This window comes from Aquarana catesbeiana, linkage group LG02, assembly GCF_042186555.1.
Source record: "Aquarana catesbeiana isolate 2022-GZ linkage group LG02, ASM4218655v1, whole genome shotgun sequence".
NCBI classification, from domain to species: Eukaryota; Metazoa; Chordata; class Amphibia; order Anura; family Ranidae; genus Aquarana; species Aquarana catesbeiana.
In genome coordinates this window covers 56,348,375-56,368,011 of record NC_133325.1, presented here as the reverse complement: position 1 = coordinate 56,368,011, position 19,637 = coordinate 56,348,375, and the positions used below count along the sequence as shown (strand labels likewise).

The 19,637-nt window shown below is 46.2% G+C and overlaps 1 protein-coding gene across 1 annotated transcript in view; it reads right to left on the bottom strand.

Annotated features, from left to right (window-relative positions):
- Positions 1–11,237, bottom strand: part of EED (embryonic ectoderm development) — a 48,361-nt gene extending 37,124 nt beyond the window's left edge. The window contains exon 1 of the mRNA XM_073612945.1: positions 11,072–11,237. Coding sequence (XP_073469046.1) covers positions 11,072–11,176 — 105 coding nt within the window. The 5' untranslated portion in view covers positions 11,177–11,237. The remainder of the gene's footprint in view (positions 1–11,071) is intronic.
- Positions 11,238–19,637: the final 8,400 nt, after the last annotated feature.

The window sequence follows — 19,637 nt, the reverse complement described above, 5'->3', positions numbered from 1 at the left end:
AATGGATGTTATCAATGGGTCAGCCCGCTGTCTTCAGTACAAAAAAAAAGTGAATGGAAGTTTACAAAATGATAGAATTGACAGAACAGGAGTTCCCTGTTGTGAGGACAAACATCTAAGGCCCCATTCACAATGGGGCGCCGGTAAAGCGACGCTATTTTTAGCGGTGCTTTACCGTCTTATTTGTGGGGGTATTCGGCCGCTAGCGGGGCGCTTTTAACCCCCGCTAGCAGCCAAAAAAAGGGTTAAAACACCCGCAAAGCGCTGCTGTAGCAGCACTTTGCAGATGGTATAGCCGCGCTGCCCCATTGATTACAATGGGCGGGAGCGGTGGAGGAGAGGTATACACACCGCTCCAAAGATGCTGCTAGCAGGACTTTTTTTACCGTCCTGCCAGCGCACCGCTCCAGTGTGAAAGCCCTCGGGCTTTCACACTGAAGAGACAGGAGCGGCTCTTTCAGGGCGCTTTGCAGGAGCTATTTTTAGGGCTGTATCGCCTGCAAAGCGCCCCAGTGTGAAAGGGGTCTAAGAGGAATAAACCTTCTGACGGGTCTTAACGTATTTCCTATATTAACTTAAAGTGGTTGCAAATCTCAGACATGAAATATGAACCAAGCATATCCCACTATAGTGTGTACTTGTCTGAGTTAAGAGCACCAAGTGTCATTTCTGCTGCATCCTTCCTCTTCTATCTGTATGAATCACCTCTGACAACTTTTTCCTGACACCAAGAGAAAAATGGTGACAGGGGAGGGACCTCCAGCTGATTGGCAACCACAGCTCTGTTCCTGTGGCCAGGGGGGGGGGGGATGTGCTTTTCCTCCAATCAACTATAAGATTTCCACACTGAGCTCTGCAATGTGTAACTTCAGCTCTCTGCCCCCTTTTTTGTGAACTTTCAGACAAGCTTATAAAATTCAGCACTTTGGATGAAGAGAAGACTGCAGATAGACAGGTACAACTTATGTAGGAGGATTTGTTTTATCCTATGTGCATCACCTGAGGATAGTCCTTCACTGGGTATAAGGATTTACAACCAATTAAAAATAAAGTTTTGGTTTTACACGAATATACAGTATGTGGGTTGATTAGTAACACCTTACTGCAAAGTTTTCTTCTTGTAAAATGTTTCTGACATTCACACCACACCGACTCCAATGTACAAAAGGCCCAACCTACATATCTCTGGTGCTGATTCACATCTGAAGACAATGGTGGGATGAAATGAGGTCAGACAAGAATACATTTTTATTCCTGCGATTTGAAGTTTAAATTTTTTTTTTGCCCTACATGACTGGAAAGCACCTCACACATTCACCAACTCTTAACCGTTGTGTGGTTTCCGGACAGGCAAATTAAAGATCATGTCTACTTTTTCACAGAAAAAAAAAAAAAAAATGGGGGATTCCCATTTTCAGCCAGAAAGTGAAAAACCCAGTCAGTGCGTTTCTGCAGCTTTAACTTACTACAGTCCTCTGAACCTGCCAATAAAAAAAAAATTATTAATTTGGTCTAGCAACTATGCATACACTAAAAATCTCATCAGATCAAATGTAGGGACTAAGGATGAGCTCCGGCGTGTTCGCACAGCCAACGTGCAGAGCCCGCCAGGAAGTGGGCACTGCGCCAATCACAGACAGCGAGACATTTCCTGATCACTGCCTGTGATTAGCGCAGCGCCCACTTCCTGGCGGGCTCTGCACGTGGGGGTGTGCGAACACACCGGAGCTCATCCTTAGTAGGGACACTCCAATCTAAAAGCTTCCAAAGTAAGCAGAAAGATGAGTATTGGATGTCAAAATACCCACTCCAAGTGCTGCTTCAACCTAGATCTCTCAATGAACATTTGGACACAAGCATTACAAGCGATATGATCCTATATGAAATCATCCACAGTGTGAAAGATACGGAACCGTTTAGTCATTGCCACCCGTCAACACCTATCCACAGCTGGAGCTGTTTTGGTAGCTCTATAGACTGCGCATTTAGATTGCAAGTATGACGGTCTGGCTCAGACTTCCACCTAAACAGCCTCACTACATAATTTCAATCCACACATGGCCAGCTTAAAGCAGAGTTCCACACAAAAATGGAACTTCCGCTTTTCGGAACCCTCCCCCCCCTCCGATGTCACATTTGGCACCTTTCAGGGGGGTGCAGATACCTGTCTAAGACAGGTATTTGCACCCACTTCCGGCATAGACTCCCATGGGAGTCTATGCCTCTTCCTGTCCCTCTGCGCTGTCTCCTGGGAAACACACAGCTCCCAGGAGATAGCGGGGACCAGTTACTATCCGCAGCGTGACTCGCGCATGTGCAGTAGGGAACCGGGAAGTGAAGCCGCAACGCTTCACTTCCTGATTCCCTCACCTAGGATGGCGGCGGCAGCTGCCGACATCGCTGGACTCTGGGACAGGTAAGTGGCCATTTATTAAAAGTCAGTATTTGTAGCTGCTGGCTTTTAATTTTTTTTTTTTTTTTTTTTTTTTAGGCAGTTTAGGTGGACTCCCTCTTTAACCACTTCAGTACCAGACACTTTTACCCCCTTCCTGCCCAGGACAATTTTCAGCTTTCAAACCAACCTTCCAATATTACATAAATTTATACACATTCCAATGGCATAAAAACAATAAGCGTAAAGTCGGGTTTCACACTGTAACCCGCTGCGGACCACACAGGAGCGCTGTGCGTCCCTGTTCCCCGTTTCAGGGACGAATCAGGGCCGATTCTATGCCTGAATTTGGTGCTGAAACGGAGCCAAAGACGCACAGCGTTTCCGTGCAGTGCGCTCCGCAGCCGCAACGGTGATATGTGAAGCGGCTCCATAGGGAGCCAGTCACATTCTCCTGCTACGCAATTTGGGTGTGGGGAAACCCGCATCTAATTCGCTTAGGTGTGAACCCGGCCTAAAAAAATAAAATGGCAGCCGTGAAAATCCAATATGTGAACAATTAGTCACCACCACCAGTTAGTGGGTGTACTGCTCACCTAACCGTTAATTAGTTGATTGCCAAGAGAAAGAAAAAAAAAACAAAAACACACACATCTATCTTGATTGAGAGAAAGATCCCCGGAGTATTATCCGGATAGAAGCTCACATCAGAGACTGATAATCTTTATATATAGTGGATAATGACTTCTCCGAATACAGTGATTTTTAAAGAAAAATCAACCACTTCATCATTGCGCAAGCTTGCTATGGGATAGTATGGCTGCAATATAAGCCCTACCCCCCAAATAAGCCCTACCCTGAAAATAAGACCTACAAGGACTTTTACTAGGGCTTATTTGGGGGGTAGGGCTTATATTGCAGCCATCACCGACAATCACGCTAGGTCTTATTTTCGGGGAAACAGGGTAGAACAAGAGCTTTGGATAGCTACACTCACATTTAACTTGATAGCGTAACGCTAATAGAGCGGTCAGTGCGGTAGGCTACCCTTGAAAAAAAAAAAAAATCACGTGACAGGTGATGAAACCGGTCGGGAGGAGCCAGTAAAACTACCCACGGTACTTGAATGTGTTGGATGTGGAGGGAGAAGGATTCTGCTGTCTGCCCTGACCACTCTATAAGCCTTACACTATCAAGTTAAATGTGAGTGTAGCTATCCAAAGCTCTTGTTCTACTACCCCATAGCAAACTTGTGCAATGATGATGACTTAACCGCTTGCCGAAAAGCGCACACCGATGTACGTCGCAAGAATGGCACTGGCAGGCAAAAGGGCGTACAGGTACGTCCCCTTTAAGAAGCGGTGACGCGAGCGCACCGCAGGAGGCGCGCACGTCCGCCGCAGCCTCCGTGACCACGGGTCCCGCGGACTCGATGTCCGCCAGATGCCCATGATCATGTCACGGAGAGGAAGAATGGGGAGATGCTTATGTAAACAAAGCATTCCCGTTCTGCCTAGTGACAGGACAGTGATCTACTCCTGTGTGTTCAAGCCCAGCCCCCTCACAGTTAGAATCACTCCCTAGGACACACTTCACCCCATTCACTGCCCCCTAGTGGTTAACCCCTTCCCTGTCAGTGTCATTTACACAGTAATCAATGCATTTTTAAACGCACCAATCACTGTATAAATGACAATGGTCTCAAAAATGTGTCAAAAATGTCCAATGTGTCCGCCATAATGTCGCAGTACCGATAAATAAAAAAATAAATAAATAAAAATGCCAAAAAACTATCCCCTATTTTGTAGACGCTAGAAATTTTGCGCAAAACCAATCAATATACCATTATTGCGATATTTTTTTTACCAAAAATACATAGAAGAATATATATCGGCCTAAACTGAGGAAAAAAATTGGGTTTTTCTATATATATTTTTGGGGGGGATATTTATTATAGTAAAAAATACTGCGTTTTTTTCAAAATTGCTACTCTTTTTTTTTTTGTTTATAGCACAAAAAATAAAAACCACAGAGGTGATCAAATACCACCAAAAGAAAGCTCTATTTGTGGGGAATAAAAAGACGTCAATTTTGTTTGGGTACAACGCCGCACAACCGCGCAATTGTCAGTTAAAGTGATGCAGTGCCGAATCGCAAAAAATGCTCCGGTCTTTGGGCAGCCAAATGGTCCGGGGCTGAAGTGGTTAATTTTTCTTTGAGAATCACTGTATTCGGAGAAGTCATGATATAATTATCCACTAAATATATATAGATTATAGATGTGAGCTTCTATCTGAATAATACTCCAGGGATCTTTCAATCAAGAAAAATTTTATTTTTTTTTTTTCCCTTTCTCTTGACAATCAACTAATTAACGGTTAGGTGAGCAGTACACCCACTAACTGGTGGTGGTGACTAATTGTTCACATATTGGATTTCCACGGCTGCGATTTTATATTTTACACCTATTTTTATGCCATTGGAATGTGTATAAATTTATGTAATATTGGAAGATTGATTTTAGCGCATTACTTTATTAATCCAGCACTATAATGGTGATATCAGTACACTTCTGAAATAGCTGCAGCTTTAATCATTTACGTTTTTAATATTTTTGGCTCACATCAGCGCTTAAGTACACAATTTTTTACAATTTTCAGCGCTGTCGCACTTTGAATGACAATTACACAGTCATGCAACACTGTACCCAAATTAAATTTGTAGCATTCTTTTTTTTCCCCCACAAATAGAGCTTTCTTATGGTGGTATTTGACCACCTCTGCGGTTTTTATTTTCTGCTAAACTTAAAGCGGAGTTCCACCCAAAAATGGAACTTCCGCTTTTCCGAATCCTCCCCACTCTGGTGTCACATTTGGCACCTTTTAGGGGGGAAGGGGGGGCAGATACCTGTATAATCCAGGTATTTGCTCCTACTTCCGTGCATAAATAGCCACGGTATACGCAGATATCTATACCATATCCGGCGCCGCTTCCTCCGTCGTGCCCCTCCCCCCCCCCCCGCTGTCTTCTGGGAGACACACAGGTCCCAAAAAACAGCAGAGACCAGAGGGATTGCGCAGCACAACTCGCGCATGCACATTAGGGAACCAGGCTGTGAAGCCGCAAGGCTTCACTTCCCGATTCCCTTACCGAAGATGGCGGCGCCTCCACCCGAGAGACAAATCGGCTTCGGGTGCCGTCATCACGGGCGCCCTGGACAGGCAAGTGTCCATATTTTGGTCCATATCCAAGTCAGCAGCTGTAGTATTTGTAGCGGCTGACTAAATTTAAAAAAAAAAAAAAATTATTCGGCGGAACTCCACTTTAAAAATACCGGAATAAAAAAAATAGTTTTTCTTCCTTTGTTATACAATTACATTTTCTCTTTCACTAATAAGTAGAATTGATGGGCACAGATATACAGCACTGATGGACACTAATAGATGGCACTGACATGTGTTAGTGATGGGCACAAATTTGCACTTGTGGTGGGCACCTCTCATGGGGGCTGCGCCGATCATCAATGTGCTGATTATCAGTGCATAACCCCCCCCCCCCCTACAGGGAGAGCAGCCGGCTCTCCTGGTCAGTGCAAACCAAGAAAAGCCATTTAACGGCACTTCCTGGTTCACACTGATCAGCTGTGATTGGTCATAGCTGATCACGTGGTAAGGAGCCTCTATCAGAGGCTCCTTACCTTAATCGGAGATGCGGTGTGTCAGACTGACACACAACACCTCCGATCACCGCGCTGGGCACGCGCCGGCGTTTTATCCTGAAATAAGTCAGGATAACAGAACCACTGCCCGGCTGTCATTCTGCTATAGGCCAGGCGAGAAGTGGTTAAAGTGGTTGTAAACCCTTACATATACGAAGTAACTGGCCTCAGGTGACACAGAGATAAAACAAATCCTCCTACATAAGTTGCACCTGTTTATCTGCAGGACCTCTATACAGCCGTTTAGAGTGCTGAATTTTAAAGCTTAATGGTACCGAAAACGCATGCCATTATGCCACGATTTTACTGTGCTTATGGTGTGTTTTTCATAGGTTTCAAGGTAACACGGGTACATTCTTGATGTGTTTTTAATGCATTTCAACGGGGAGCTGCAGTTTTGTTTTTTTACTGACCAAAAATGCAGCAAGCCTTTTAACACCATAATGGAAGCCCAATGGGCCAGTGTGAAGACATACATAGAATTTTAAGGGATGTAGTTTTCTTGCGCTTTTCTTGCGCTAAAGGTGCCGATAATGGCCGACAAAAATTCATTTTAATTGAAAAGTCGAATAAAAAAAAAACAAAACAAAAAAAAAAACACAATTATATGTAATTGTCATTTTTGGTTTCAGCTTCGGTACCAAAACTTCCATTCAAAGCACCTCTAGAAAAATGAAGTTACACTCTCCAGAGCTCAGTAAGCTCTGAGAGCTGATTGGAGCAAGGGGAACCCGCCAACCCCCCCCCACGAGCGGACTTTTCATCGGACTGAACTCCGTAAGACTTCGACAGAGTTCCGACGAAACGGACTTGCCTACAAGCGATCACACCAAAGTCCGAATGATTCCAACGTGATGACGTACGACCGGACTAGAAAAGGAAGTTCAATAGCCAATAGCTGCCCTTGCGTCGTTATTGGTCTGTCGGACTAGCATACAGACGAACTTTTTTTTTTTTTTCGATAGGCATTGAGTCCATCGGAAAGATTTGAAACATGTTCTATTTCTAAGGTCCGTCAGATTTTTTTTGACAGAAAAGGTCCGATGAAGCCCACACACGATCGAATTGTCCGACGGATTCGTTCGGTCGGACCTTTGATGCCGCAAAGTCCTGTCGTGTGTACGCAGCTTTAGCCCCTGTTCACACCGGTGCAATTTGTCATGCGATTTGGAACTGTCAAACTCACACCTTATTGCTGGCAATGGCACCATTCAAATAGCCGCAGCGACTTTGAAAAAGGTTCCTGGAGTACTTTTTTTCCCCCCCGATTCCACTGCTAATTGCATTGATTTCTGTTAACTGAAGTCACAGTGGTATCGACAGTGAAAATCGCACAATTTCAAAGCCACACCGGTGTGAATTGGGGGGCTTAGCGCTCTTAATTGAGACAAGCGCGCACTATAGAGGGATATGTAGGGAGTTGCCACCTCATTCCTTTAAACCCGAACACATATGAATTACACAGGTTCTGAGGCTCATTTAATGTAGATAAGGCACCAAATGAGTTTAACTACCACCTTAAAAAGCCACAGAACCTGTGTGATTAATACGTGTTTGGTTCTAAAGGGATGAGGTGGCAACCCTAGGGATATGCTTTGTTCATATTTCAGGTCTGAGGTTTACAACCACTTTAAAGTAAATAGGCATATAAAGTTCACATTTGCATGATATTGAGTTGAGCAGTGCAGGTAAAACTACAAAAAAAAAAAAAAAAAAAAAAAAAAAAAAAAAGGACAAAAGCCCACAACATATCAACCGTGCCAAACAAGGAACACACTGCCAGAGGGCAAATATGTCGGAGTTTGTTTATGTAAAGGAGATAATTAGAACAGGGCCTGTCATCTGTTCCATCCTCCGATCTTACCTACAGTATGCAATGACTAGGAAGAAACCACATTCTTCTTGGGTGTTACAAAATAAAACATTTTTATATTACAAATTGTAATGAAAATTGAAGTTGTACAGAATAAGGGAAGTCACAAGTCATACGGCAGACTAATGGCATTCTTTACTATGTAACAAACAGTACAGCAATACTTTGATCCAATTGTCTTGGTCGGAGCGGGGGGGGGGGGGTCCAGAATGGAACGCCACCATTCCATAAAAAGGGTTTTGTGTTTTGCATTTGTGTACCTTTTCTTTTTTTTTTGGCCAGTTACAAGAAGCGTGGAGGTGCAACTCAGTGAGTGGCACAACACCGCGCTAATGCAATTCACATGCATCGCCACATTATTGCATTGACAGTGTCAGCAGGACCAAAAAAGGGTTTATATTTTGCATTTTATATGTGCCTAATGCCACTGGAGTTCATCAACAAGCTGGAAGTTCTAGAGTAACACGACACCCCCAATGATTAGTGCCCAAGCAGCCAACTAAACAGCACATGGCATGTTCCACCCTTGGAAAAAGGAAGAGGGGTTGTCAGGTAGCACAAATCAAACTTGATTCTTTGCTGGATCCAGGATCCCCCCCCCCCAGACAAAAATCACACAGCAACAGAGAAGGGCCGGGGTCACCCTATCCCATGGGGACCCCATGTACTAAAGATATCACTCAGCAATTATAGGGGAGTGATGGGGGGCCCCTCTCCTACAGACATCACACAATAATTGAGTGATGGTGGTCACCCTCCTCCATGGGCCTCCCAGTACAACATACAGTAATCAGGGAGAGATGGGGGGTCATCCTCCTCCTATGCGGCCCCTGTACTACAGACATCAGTATTAAGGGAATGACTGGATCTCACCCTCCCCCTCCATACTAGAGAGTAATTGTGCCCCCCCCCCCATAGAGCCCAGTAAAGTAATAAGAAAGTGATGGGGTCCCCTTTACTACATATATCACACAGTAATATACGAGTGATAGGGATCATAATCCTCCATGGGGTCCCCTTACAAGACAGCAGTAATAAGGGAATGATGGGAGCACCCTCTCCATAAGGACCCTGTACTACAAAAGGAACACAGTAGTAATAATGGAGTGATGGGGTTCCCCTCCCACATAAAGTCCCTAAACTACAGACAACCCCCCCCCCCCAGAGCCCTGTACTGTAATAAGGTAGTGATGGGGTGATAGTCATCATGGGGCCCCTATACTGCAAACATCAGTGAGGGATTAATGGGGAGCCCTGTATTGTAATAAGGGAGTGATGGGGACCTCCTCCACAAAGTGCCTGTACTACAGACATCACTAATCAGGGAACGATAGGATCACCCCTTCCCTATACACAGACATCACTCAGTAATAAGGGATAATACGGCCCCCCCCCATGGAGCCCCGTACTGAAATAAGGTAATAATGAGGTGACCGTCCTCACAGGGCTCCTATACTACCGACATAAGGGAGTAATGGGGAGCCCTGTATTGTAATAAGGGTGTGATGGGGGTCCTCCATCTTTGGCCCCCCCCCCCCCAGGAATCGGTAATAAGGGGTTAACGCCCACCATGGGGTCCCTGTACTGCAGACATCACACAATAAGGAAGTGCTGGGGTCACCCTCTCCCATGCCTCCCCCCCCCCCAATACTACAGACATCCTAATAAGATAGTGATGGGATCACCCTCCCCCAATGGGGTCCCTGTACTACAGATATCACACAGTAATAAGGTAGTGATGGGGTCACCCTCCCCCCAATGGGGTCCCTGTACTACAGATATCACACAGTAATAAGGTAGTGATGGGGTCAACCCTCCCCCCAATGGGGTCCCTGTACTACAGATATCACACAGTAATAAGGTAGTGATGGGGTCACCCTACCCCCATGGGGTCCCTGTACTACAGATATCACACAATAAGGAAGTGCTGGGGTCACCCTCTCCCATACTACAGACATCCTAATAAGATAGTGATGGGGTCACCCTCCCCCAATGGGGTCCCTGTACTACAGATATCACACAGTAGTAAGGTAGTGATGGGGTCACCCTCTGTCATGCGGTATTACAGACAGTGGTGGGGGGTCCCTGCACCACAGACAGTAGTAATAAGGCAGTGATGGGGTCCCACCCCACGGGGTACCTGTATTACAGACAACTCAGTAATAATTAGGGAGTGATGGGGTCCCCCTCCCCCATAGAGCCCCCCCTGTACTACAGAAATCAGTAATAGGGTAGGGATGAAGTCCCACCCCATGAGGCCCCCTGTGCTACAGACGCAACTAAATAATAATTAGGGAGTGATGGGGTCCCCCTCCCCCTATAGGGCCCCCTGTACTACAGACAACAGTAAATAGGGAGTGATGGCCCCCCCCCTCTCTTATAGGGTCCCACAGTATTGCATACATCAGTAATGAGACCCCTGTACTACAGACATAATTAGGGAATAATGGGGTCCCCCTCCCCCAATAGGGACCCCTGTACTACAGACAACAGTAATAATAAGGGAGTGATGGGGTCCCCCTCCCCCCATACCTATATTACAGACACAACTCAGTAATTAGGGAGTGATGGGGCCCCCTCTCTTATAGGGCCCCCCAGTATTACATACATCAGTAATGAGACCCCTGTACTACAGACATAATTAGGGAATGATGGGGTCCCCCTTCCCCCAACAGTGCCCCCTGTACTACAGACATAAGTAATAATTAGAGAGTGATGGGTCCCCCTCTCTTATAGGGCCCCCCAGTATTACATACATGTAATGAGACCCCTGTACTACAGACATAATTAGGGAATGATGGGGTCCCCCTTCCCCCACACTACAGACATGACCCAGTAATAAGTGATGGGGTCCCCTCCCCTCTATAGTGTAATAATAAAGTAGTGCTAAGCTCCGTCTGCTGATCTCCCCCCCATTCTGCAGACCATGCTGGTACTCGCAGTCCCCAGGCAGGCGGAGGAGGACTGAGGGCCCCGGGCTGTGTGTGTGCTTCAGGATGCGCTGAGAAAACACACACACACAGCCCGCCTCCCCTCAGTAATAGAGGCCCCCGGGTAATGTCAGGCTCCCCCTCCCCGCCTCTCTCACGTTCTCATCCCCGGACAGCTCCGGATTGCTGTTCTCATCGCTGCTCAGCTTCTGCTTCTTGGCCGGCATTTCGTTTCCCGCCGCGCGACCGGAAGCCTCAGACATCTTCCACCGCCTCACCGTGACGTCACTTCGGTGCGCCGCCGGCCGGGGCACGTGACGCCGCGCATGCCCGTCTCTCTTTCATACGTTCTGTGGGGGAGAGATGGGATAGGGAGTCAGTGCTGAGGGTTTGGAGATTTACCTGAGGTGTCCTACGCAGTGTGGTGCTTTGTATTAGAGAGGACCTGTCACCACACCATTCCTATCAATATACAGGTCACCACACCATTTATACTGATAAAGATGTCACCAGATCATTCATATCAATAAAAGTGTCACCAGACCATTCATATCAATAAAAGTGTCACCAGACCATTCATATCAATAAAAGTGTCACCAGACCATTCATATCAATAAAAGTGTCACCAGACCATTCATGTAAATAAAGATGTCACCAGACCATTTATATAAATAAAGATGTCACCACACCATTTATACTGATAAAGATGTCACCCATCCATTCATATCAATGCAAATGTCACCAGACCATTCATATCAATGCAAACGTCACCAGACCATTCATATCAATACAAACGTCACCAGACCATTCATATCAATGCAAACATCACCAGACCATTCATATCAATGCAAATGTCACCAGACCATTAATATCAATACAAGTGTCACCAGACCATTCATATCAATGCAAACGTCACCAGACTATTCATATCAATGCAAACGTCACCAGACCATTCATATCAATGCAAACGTCACCAGACCATTCATATCAATGCAAATGTCACCAGACCATTCATATCAATACAAGTGTCACCAGACCATTTATATAAATACAAGTGTCACAGACCATTTATATAAATACAATTGTCATCAGACCATTCAAATCAATACAAATGTCACCAGACCATTCATATCAATAAAAGTTTCACCAGATCATTCATATCAATAAAGATGTCACCAGACCATTCAAATCAATAAAATTGTCACCAGACTATTCATATCAATAAAAATATTTTATACAGATAAAGATGTCACCACACCATTTCTATCAATATACAGGTCACCAGACCATTCCTCTAAATAAAGATGTCACCACACTATGTGTATTAATGACAGGGTCACTAGACCAATAATTTTAATAAAATTGTCACAAGACCATTCATAACAATAAAGATGTCATCAGACCATTCATATCAAAAAAATTGTCACTAGACCATTCATATCAATAAAGACGTCACCAGACCAGTCATATCAATAAACAGGTCACCAAATAATTCATATCAATAAAGAGGTCACCACACCATTCATATCAATACAATTGTCACCAGATCATTCATATCAATAAAAATGTCACCACACCATTCGTATCAATAAATATGTCATCAGAACATTCATCATTAATACAACATCTCACCACACAATTTTTATCAATGAAATTGTCACCTGGCCATTTCTATCAATCAATTGTCACTACAGTATATCATTCACATCAATAAAATTGTCACCAGACCATCATATCAATACACAGGTCACCAGACCATTCATTACACTATACTGGTCACCACACTGTTCATACCAATAAAGATATCATCAGAACATTCATTATCAATAAAAATGTCATCAGAACTCTCATTATCAATAAAAATGTCACCACACCATTTTTATCAATAAAGGTATAACCAGACCATTCATATCAATAAAATGGTCACTACATCATTCATATCAATAAATATGTCACCAGACCTTTCATATCAATAAATACGTCACCAGGCTATTCTTGTCAATAAACAGGTCACCAGACCTTTCATATCAATGTTGCGCCCTCTAGTGTGTGCTACTAGAAGTGAGAGTAGCTAAAAGCATATTCCGACCAGGAATAACCTGAGTCACTAAATTGGGTCAGGGTTACTAGAGGTCAGGGCTGGATGACTCATCCTAGCAGCTCTCTGGTGCCTCCTCCTGTTTCTGGGACATTGGAGAATGTTCTAGAACTAATGGGCGGAGTCTAGGAGAGGCTGCCATGAATAATTATGGAGCCTCAGCCAATCCCCAGCAGTAGACTGTCATGGGACTGAGGCAGCCCCCATAAATAGACATGGGTCATTCCAGCAGGGGGAGTCGGGGAGAAGATGGAGTGTTGAGTGGAAGCTGTCGATGGCCCTTGAGGGACTCCCATACTGGGGGGGGTTACCTTGGGCTGGAGGCTCAGGATAGCTGGTCTGGAAGGATCCCACCATAGGAGGCAGTTGGAGGAGAACCTTCAGGAGAGGCAGTGGGACAGAGCAAAGACAGACAGTTAGTAGAGATCAGCACTGAGTAGGGACAACACAAGGGGAGAGGCTGTCGGCTGTAGCAGTGCTCACTGAAGACAGCAGTGAGCTTAGTCTTCAGTCTTGCTCTGGGGAATCTCCATGGTGTGTGTGTGTGCCAATCGGGCAGGACTGGGGCAGATAGTCAGTCAGGAGGACTGGGAGGAAGATCAGACAGGAGTGGCTGGTGGTAGCCAGGTGGGCTGGCATTTTCTGCAAGCAAGTGGAGCTGGGACCAGTGGCCACAAGGGAAGCAGGAGGAGGAACATTTCAAGTTGGGCATCCCATAACACCCTACATTATCCAAGTTATCATCACCTAATAAAACATTTAAAAAACAAGCAAATATTGTTTTTCTGTGTTGGGATGCATGAAGGAAATGCAATGCGACTGGCTGTGCAGCACCTGGGACAATAGCGACTCCTACGGGGGTAGTGCTACATCAATAAATAGGTCACCTGACCATTTTTTATCAATAAAGATGTCACCAGACCATTCATGGTAACATTCTTACAAATGAAAATATTCCCATGAAATTCTATGTTGATTTAATGTGCTTTATATATGTTACGTTGTATATACCAGTGTTTCTCAACTCCAGTCCTCAAGGCACCCCAACAGGTCATGTTTTCAGGATTTCCCTCAGATGAAACGGCTGTGGTAATTACTAAGGCTGAAACTGATCAAATCACCTGTGCAAAATAATGGCAGGCCTGAAAACATGACCTGTTGGGGCGCCTTGAGGACTGGAGTTGAGAAACCTTGGTATATACCCATAAAAGCCTCCCTTGTCTAGACATCCAAAAACCCTGAGACTGCCGCTGGTAGCCGATATCTTGGAGGTGATGTCAGTGGGGATGGGGCCTGCCAGGAAGCAAGATGGCGGCTTAAGAGTGGAGCTTCAGCTACACAGGGGGACATGACCCAGAACAACCTGCCTGGTGCTCAATCAACCCCATTTTCATGGAGATCCAGGAGACAACAACCCAAGGATCATGTCTAGAAAATGGAAGGATGATAGGAAACCTCAAAAGTTGACTGCTTTTTTCACTCAGCAACAGCATGGCAGGAGGCAAGATGGGGTGGGAGCTTCCTCTCCAAGAGCCTCTCAGCAGGACACACCAGCAATTGTGGAGGATCCCCACACAACCCAGGCTCCTGTCCTTCTACACCTCTGTCTGGCAGCCCTAAGAAGGCCAGGTTTAAAATTGACAGCCGCGGCAGAAGACATGAGGTGAACAATAATGTGAACTGTGGAGAAGACATAAGGGAGCTTCCTGACTCCATTGAGGAGTTTCCAACTACAAACCAGCCAGTGCTAGACACAGTGATGAAAGACATGCTTACGTCATTAAGAAGCTCTCTTCAAGCTGATATGATGGCTTGCATGTACAAGTTCAACTCTAAATTAAGTGCGGGGGAATATAGAGTAGATCACATAGAGACCAAAATGGGGGAGTTTGCCACCACCATTAATGATCTGGTAGATGCCTCTGAGGGGAAAGACAAAGAAATGGAGTGGGTTAAAGCTAAACTTGGAGATATAGAGGACAGATCCAGGAGGAATAATCTTAACCTTTTAGGAGTGCCAGAATCTGCTTAACAAGTAGATCTACGGTTCTATGCTACTACTATGTTTAAAGGCATCCTGCCTGATCTATCTGATATGGATGTGGCACCTTGTCCTAAAATAGGGGTACAGGTAAATTTAGTTGTGCTGGGTGGTAGCCAGCCTGGCTAATTTGTAGTGTTTAGAGGTCAAATGGCTTTTCTCCTAATCCTATTTAGCTGTGGCTTCTCCTTTTTGTCAGTAGATGGCGTGTTGCCTTAGACATTAATATGATGAGCTACAGTGAATTCAGGTTACGAATAAACATACCTTTCTCAGCCAATCAGATTCGCTGCCAGGGCCAGCCCTACCATGGGTCCTGTGGGGTCCATGGGACCCAGGCGGCACTTTAAGAGGGGCGGCGCCAGGGCCATCTTTCACGCAGGGCAAATGCCCCAGGCCCAGTCACTGTTTTAGGGCCCAATAGATCTGCCTCTGGAGCCCATGCTGCCTGCACATTGGGGGCCGCCGCATGATGTCTGTAGTCCACAGGGAGCAGGGAAGGCTGGGAGCACCGCTCACTCTCAAACCCCGCCCCGCTGCAGATTGCATGTAGGAGAAGACCGAGCCTGCAGGTGCACCTTGCAGCTAAGTAACGGGTTTGGAGTGGGAGCGGCAACGCTGACATCCCCGTAGCGCTGATTATATGTGGAGCTGACTGGCAGATAGGTCCTTCTCCCCAATGCGATGGCTGCCTGTGGATTGTCTGATGAGGCATTACTGATAGGCTGCACTGGTGGCACTGATGGACACTGATAGGCTGCACTGGTGGGCACTGTTGAGGTGGCACTGATGGACACTGATAAGCTGCACTGATGAACGCTGATGAGGCTGCACTGTGGGCACTGATGAGGGTGCACTGATGGGCAATGATAGGCTGAACTGGTGGGCACTGATGGACACTGATAGGCTGCACTGGCAGGCACTGTTGAGGTGGAACTGATGGTCACTGATAGGCTGTACTCACTGATAGGCATCACTGGTGGGTACTGATGAGGTGGCACTGATGAGCACTGATAGGCTGTACTCACTGATAGGCTGCACTGGTGGACACTGATAGGCTGCACTGGTGGGCACTGAGGGACACTGATAGGCTGCACTGGTGGGCACTGATGAGATGGCACTGTTTGACACTGATAGGGTGCACTTGTGGGCACTGATGGACACTGGTAGGCTGCACTGGTGGGCACTGATCAGGGTGCACTGATGGACACTGATAGACTGCACTGGTGGACACTGTTGAGCTGGTACTGACGGCCACTGATCAGTTGCACTGGTGGGCACTGGTGAGGTGGCACTGATGGACACTTATAGGCTGTACTGTTAGGCACTGATGATAGTGCACTGATGGGCACTGACGGGAACTGATAAGCTGCACTGATGGGCACTGATGAGGTGGCACTGATGGACACTGATAGGCTGCACTAATGGGCACTGATGAGGTGGCACTGATGGACACTAGCCTGTCCATATATTACCATAGCCTGTCCATATACTGCCCTAGCCTGCCCCTGTACTGCCCTAGCCCACCCTATACAGCCCTATCTCAGTGGCATATCATCCATGGGTGCAACATGTTCACTGTACACAGGCCATGAGGGGTGGGGGGCCCATTGTGCCTACACTCACTGCACCCATGGATGCCCTAGGGCACCAAGATAGGGGAACGGTAACATGGTGGTCATATAGTTTTGCATATAGACAAGGTGCTGTTGCATGTAAGTCTGACTTCCTGATAAATTTAATTTTAGTTTTAATTATCATGATAATAAATAGATGTGGGGGCCATTTGGTGGGCTTGATTTTTTTTTTTTGGTGGGGGGGTGGGCAGCATTTCATTCTTGGACCCAGGCAGCACAATGTCTTGGGCAGGCCCTGTTCGTCGCTATGAATGTTGGGAGGAGGCATTTATTTGGAAGGAGTCAGGTGATTGGGGTCTTCCCGGCCCAGGCTATGGTCTGGGTGGATGTGTGTTAAACAGCTCCTGGCTGCTAAGCCTGAAGCCTGAGGCCTATCCAGGTGCTGCTAGGCCTATCCGGGTGTTTGACATTATGCTGAGAAAAGCCTGCTAAACATCCGGAAACAATTTTAAGAGGGATGGAGACCTGAGATGAAGTACCAGAGGTGACTCTTGCATGGACCGGGGCCCATGAAGAGCCTGGAAAAGCATCAAGATGGAATCATCCATAGAATTCCTACACCTTCCGTGAGTTAAGTTCAGTTACCACAGGAGACAGCTTATCCTACAAAGTACAGATGTGCTGGTTCAGCTTAAAGGCTCTTTCCTGTACAGCTGTCTACCTTATCTCACCATTTTTTGTCTAAGGAGTCTGTCGATCTGCCTGTCTGCTGATCGTTGCTATTTTTGACTAAGGGTGTCCTGTGCCCTATCCCCTCTCTCCCACATTCTCCTGTTTGTGAGAATTAACCTTCTCGTTGTTTAGGCATAAAAGTGATCGGCACCCAATTTCTATCTTGTTCAGGTCAGAAAAATTAATCAGACCGAGATAGAAGTACTATTTAATCACACCTGTTTAATAATAAAAGTAAATAGGACAAACAAAACAGTCAAAACGTAGCCAAAGGTCAGTAACCGGAACAGATAATCAGACAAGCCAGAAAGTCAGGAATCCAGGAATCAGCGTAGTGGAACAGCAAACAGGATCTGGAGCCAGAAGGAATGTCAGCCAAGCAAGTCTTTAATAGGCGCGCAGGAGAAAGTCTCTGTGATGTTGCCCAAGGCGAAGGCAGAGATCATCTGGGCTGGACTGTTTAAGTAAGCAGGACTGACGAGCAGGATATCATCAACAGGTGAGTCACTGTGGAGAGATAGGAGCTGGCAATTATCCGACAGCTGAGCAGCCAGCTCAGAGAAGGAAGGGCTGAGCCCAGCCCTGACAATTCATCACCCACCATGCCTAGTAACCTGCACCCTGAGGAAGTATGTCAGCCCTCCCTGCCTCTGGGAGTCACCAGAAAATTGGGGTAGGCGCTACATGGATGACACGATAGACAGAATCCACCATCTCACTAAACCTGATCACAGTTGTTTAGGGGGGGGGTGGCAAACAGCCACCTCTCCCCTCTGCTGTTTGCCGGTCCACCGGCACTTACCCGATCAGTGGGCACATCGGGGATCATCGGGCAGGGGGACAGGCTGCTGCAGGCATCTTGCAGTGTCTCCTGTGTCAACTTCCCTTCTGAGATCAAGGCGGCATCTGCCGTGCGTCTCCTCCCCTTCTCCTAGGCGTCCAATAGGATCACCTAACCTTTCAGCCAATCGGGTAACAGACTGATTGGTGATTGGTGACATACTCATTTGCTTTTCTAACACATCTGGGTGGACTCTGAGCGCAATGCTCTGCGCTCCAAGTCCACCCTATTTTGAAGCCTATTAGAGCCTATGGCTCTAATCGGGTGCTTCAAAAATAAACCCCCGCTGCTGTAATTCAGGCACCCAGTACCCGAAAAGGGGCCGGATGCCTGAATAGGGTGTGGCAGCGGCAGCCATGGATAGATTCATGCTATGCATGAATCTATACATTATTCATAGAGGATGGTGGTGAGGATAGAGGGGGCGGAGCCCGTGCGCCCTTAATGCACAGGCCGCCCCTGCCTGATCATCTTCCTGCTCACATCCCTAGAGATGTGATCCTGAGACTTAATTTCAATCAAAATAAAAAGAGACAGTCATGTTGTGCCCAAAAGAGAGCATATCCCATATCAATACTCAGAGCTACAAATGTATCCCAATTTACACTGCAAAATAGGAGGAATCTTAATACCATCACGAAAGCCCTCAGAAATCACAACGTCGGTTACTGGTGGGGATATCCTTCCAAAGTCACAAGGGATGGTTCCACATATGTAATCTACTGGAAAGGGCCTCGCTATGCTGAAATCTTGGGAGATGCTCATCTACCAGTGACAAGCGCGTTGAACCGGAATGGCAGTTGGTAATTGCAAAGAAATTGATTCTGGACACACATTCTTGTCCCCTGTGAAATGGAGGACATCTCTCAGGCTTAGGTTTACCCCCCAGATAGCCTGAGCAGCATTGTGCTGCACACAAGTTTGATAACCCCTTCATGTATTGAGCTACTACAGGACACAGTTATTGGTACTTTACGTTGTTTTCTTCTGGAGGTGATGTCAGCAGACTCAGAGCTTTCTCACAAACATTAAAAAGTGGCGGTTGAATCTCATCTTGGCCACCCACTGACAGCTAAACATGGCGACCAGACTAAAAAGAACTAATGCAGTGGCCACTGTAAGTTTAGCTAGGCTTGTCGAGTTTGATGGGCAACATCACCTGTCATCCTCACACTTTGAAGCCAAAAAGACCACACCACAATGGTAGTTCACAATGGTAGTTCAATGTAAAATCCCTTATCAGATCAGCTTACAGTCTGGCACAGATCCTGATAACTGATTCCTGTGCATGTGCAGGAGTTACGTTATACCATGCTGGCTAATGGAGATGCCCGAAGGCCTGCACCCAGAGAGAAGATGCTAGCGCCAATGAGGGACCCAGACTATTAGACAGGAGGTAAGCAATGCTAGTGCAGCACAAATGATAAAAAAACGT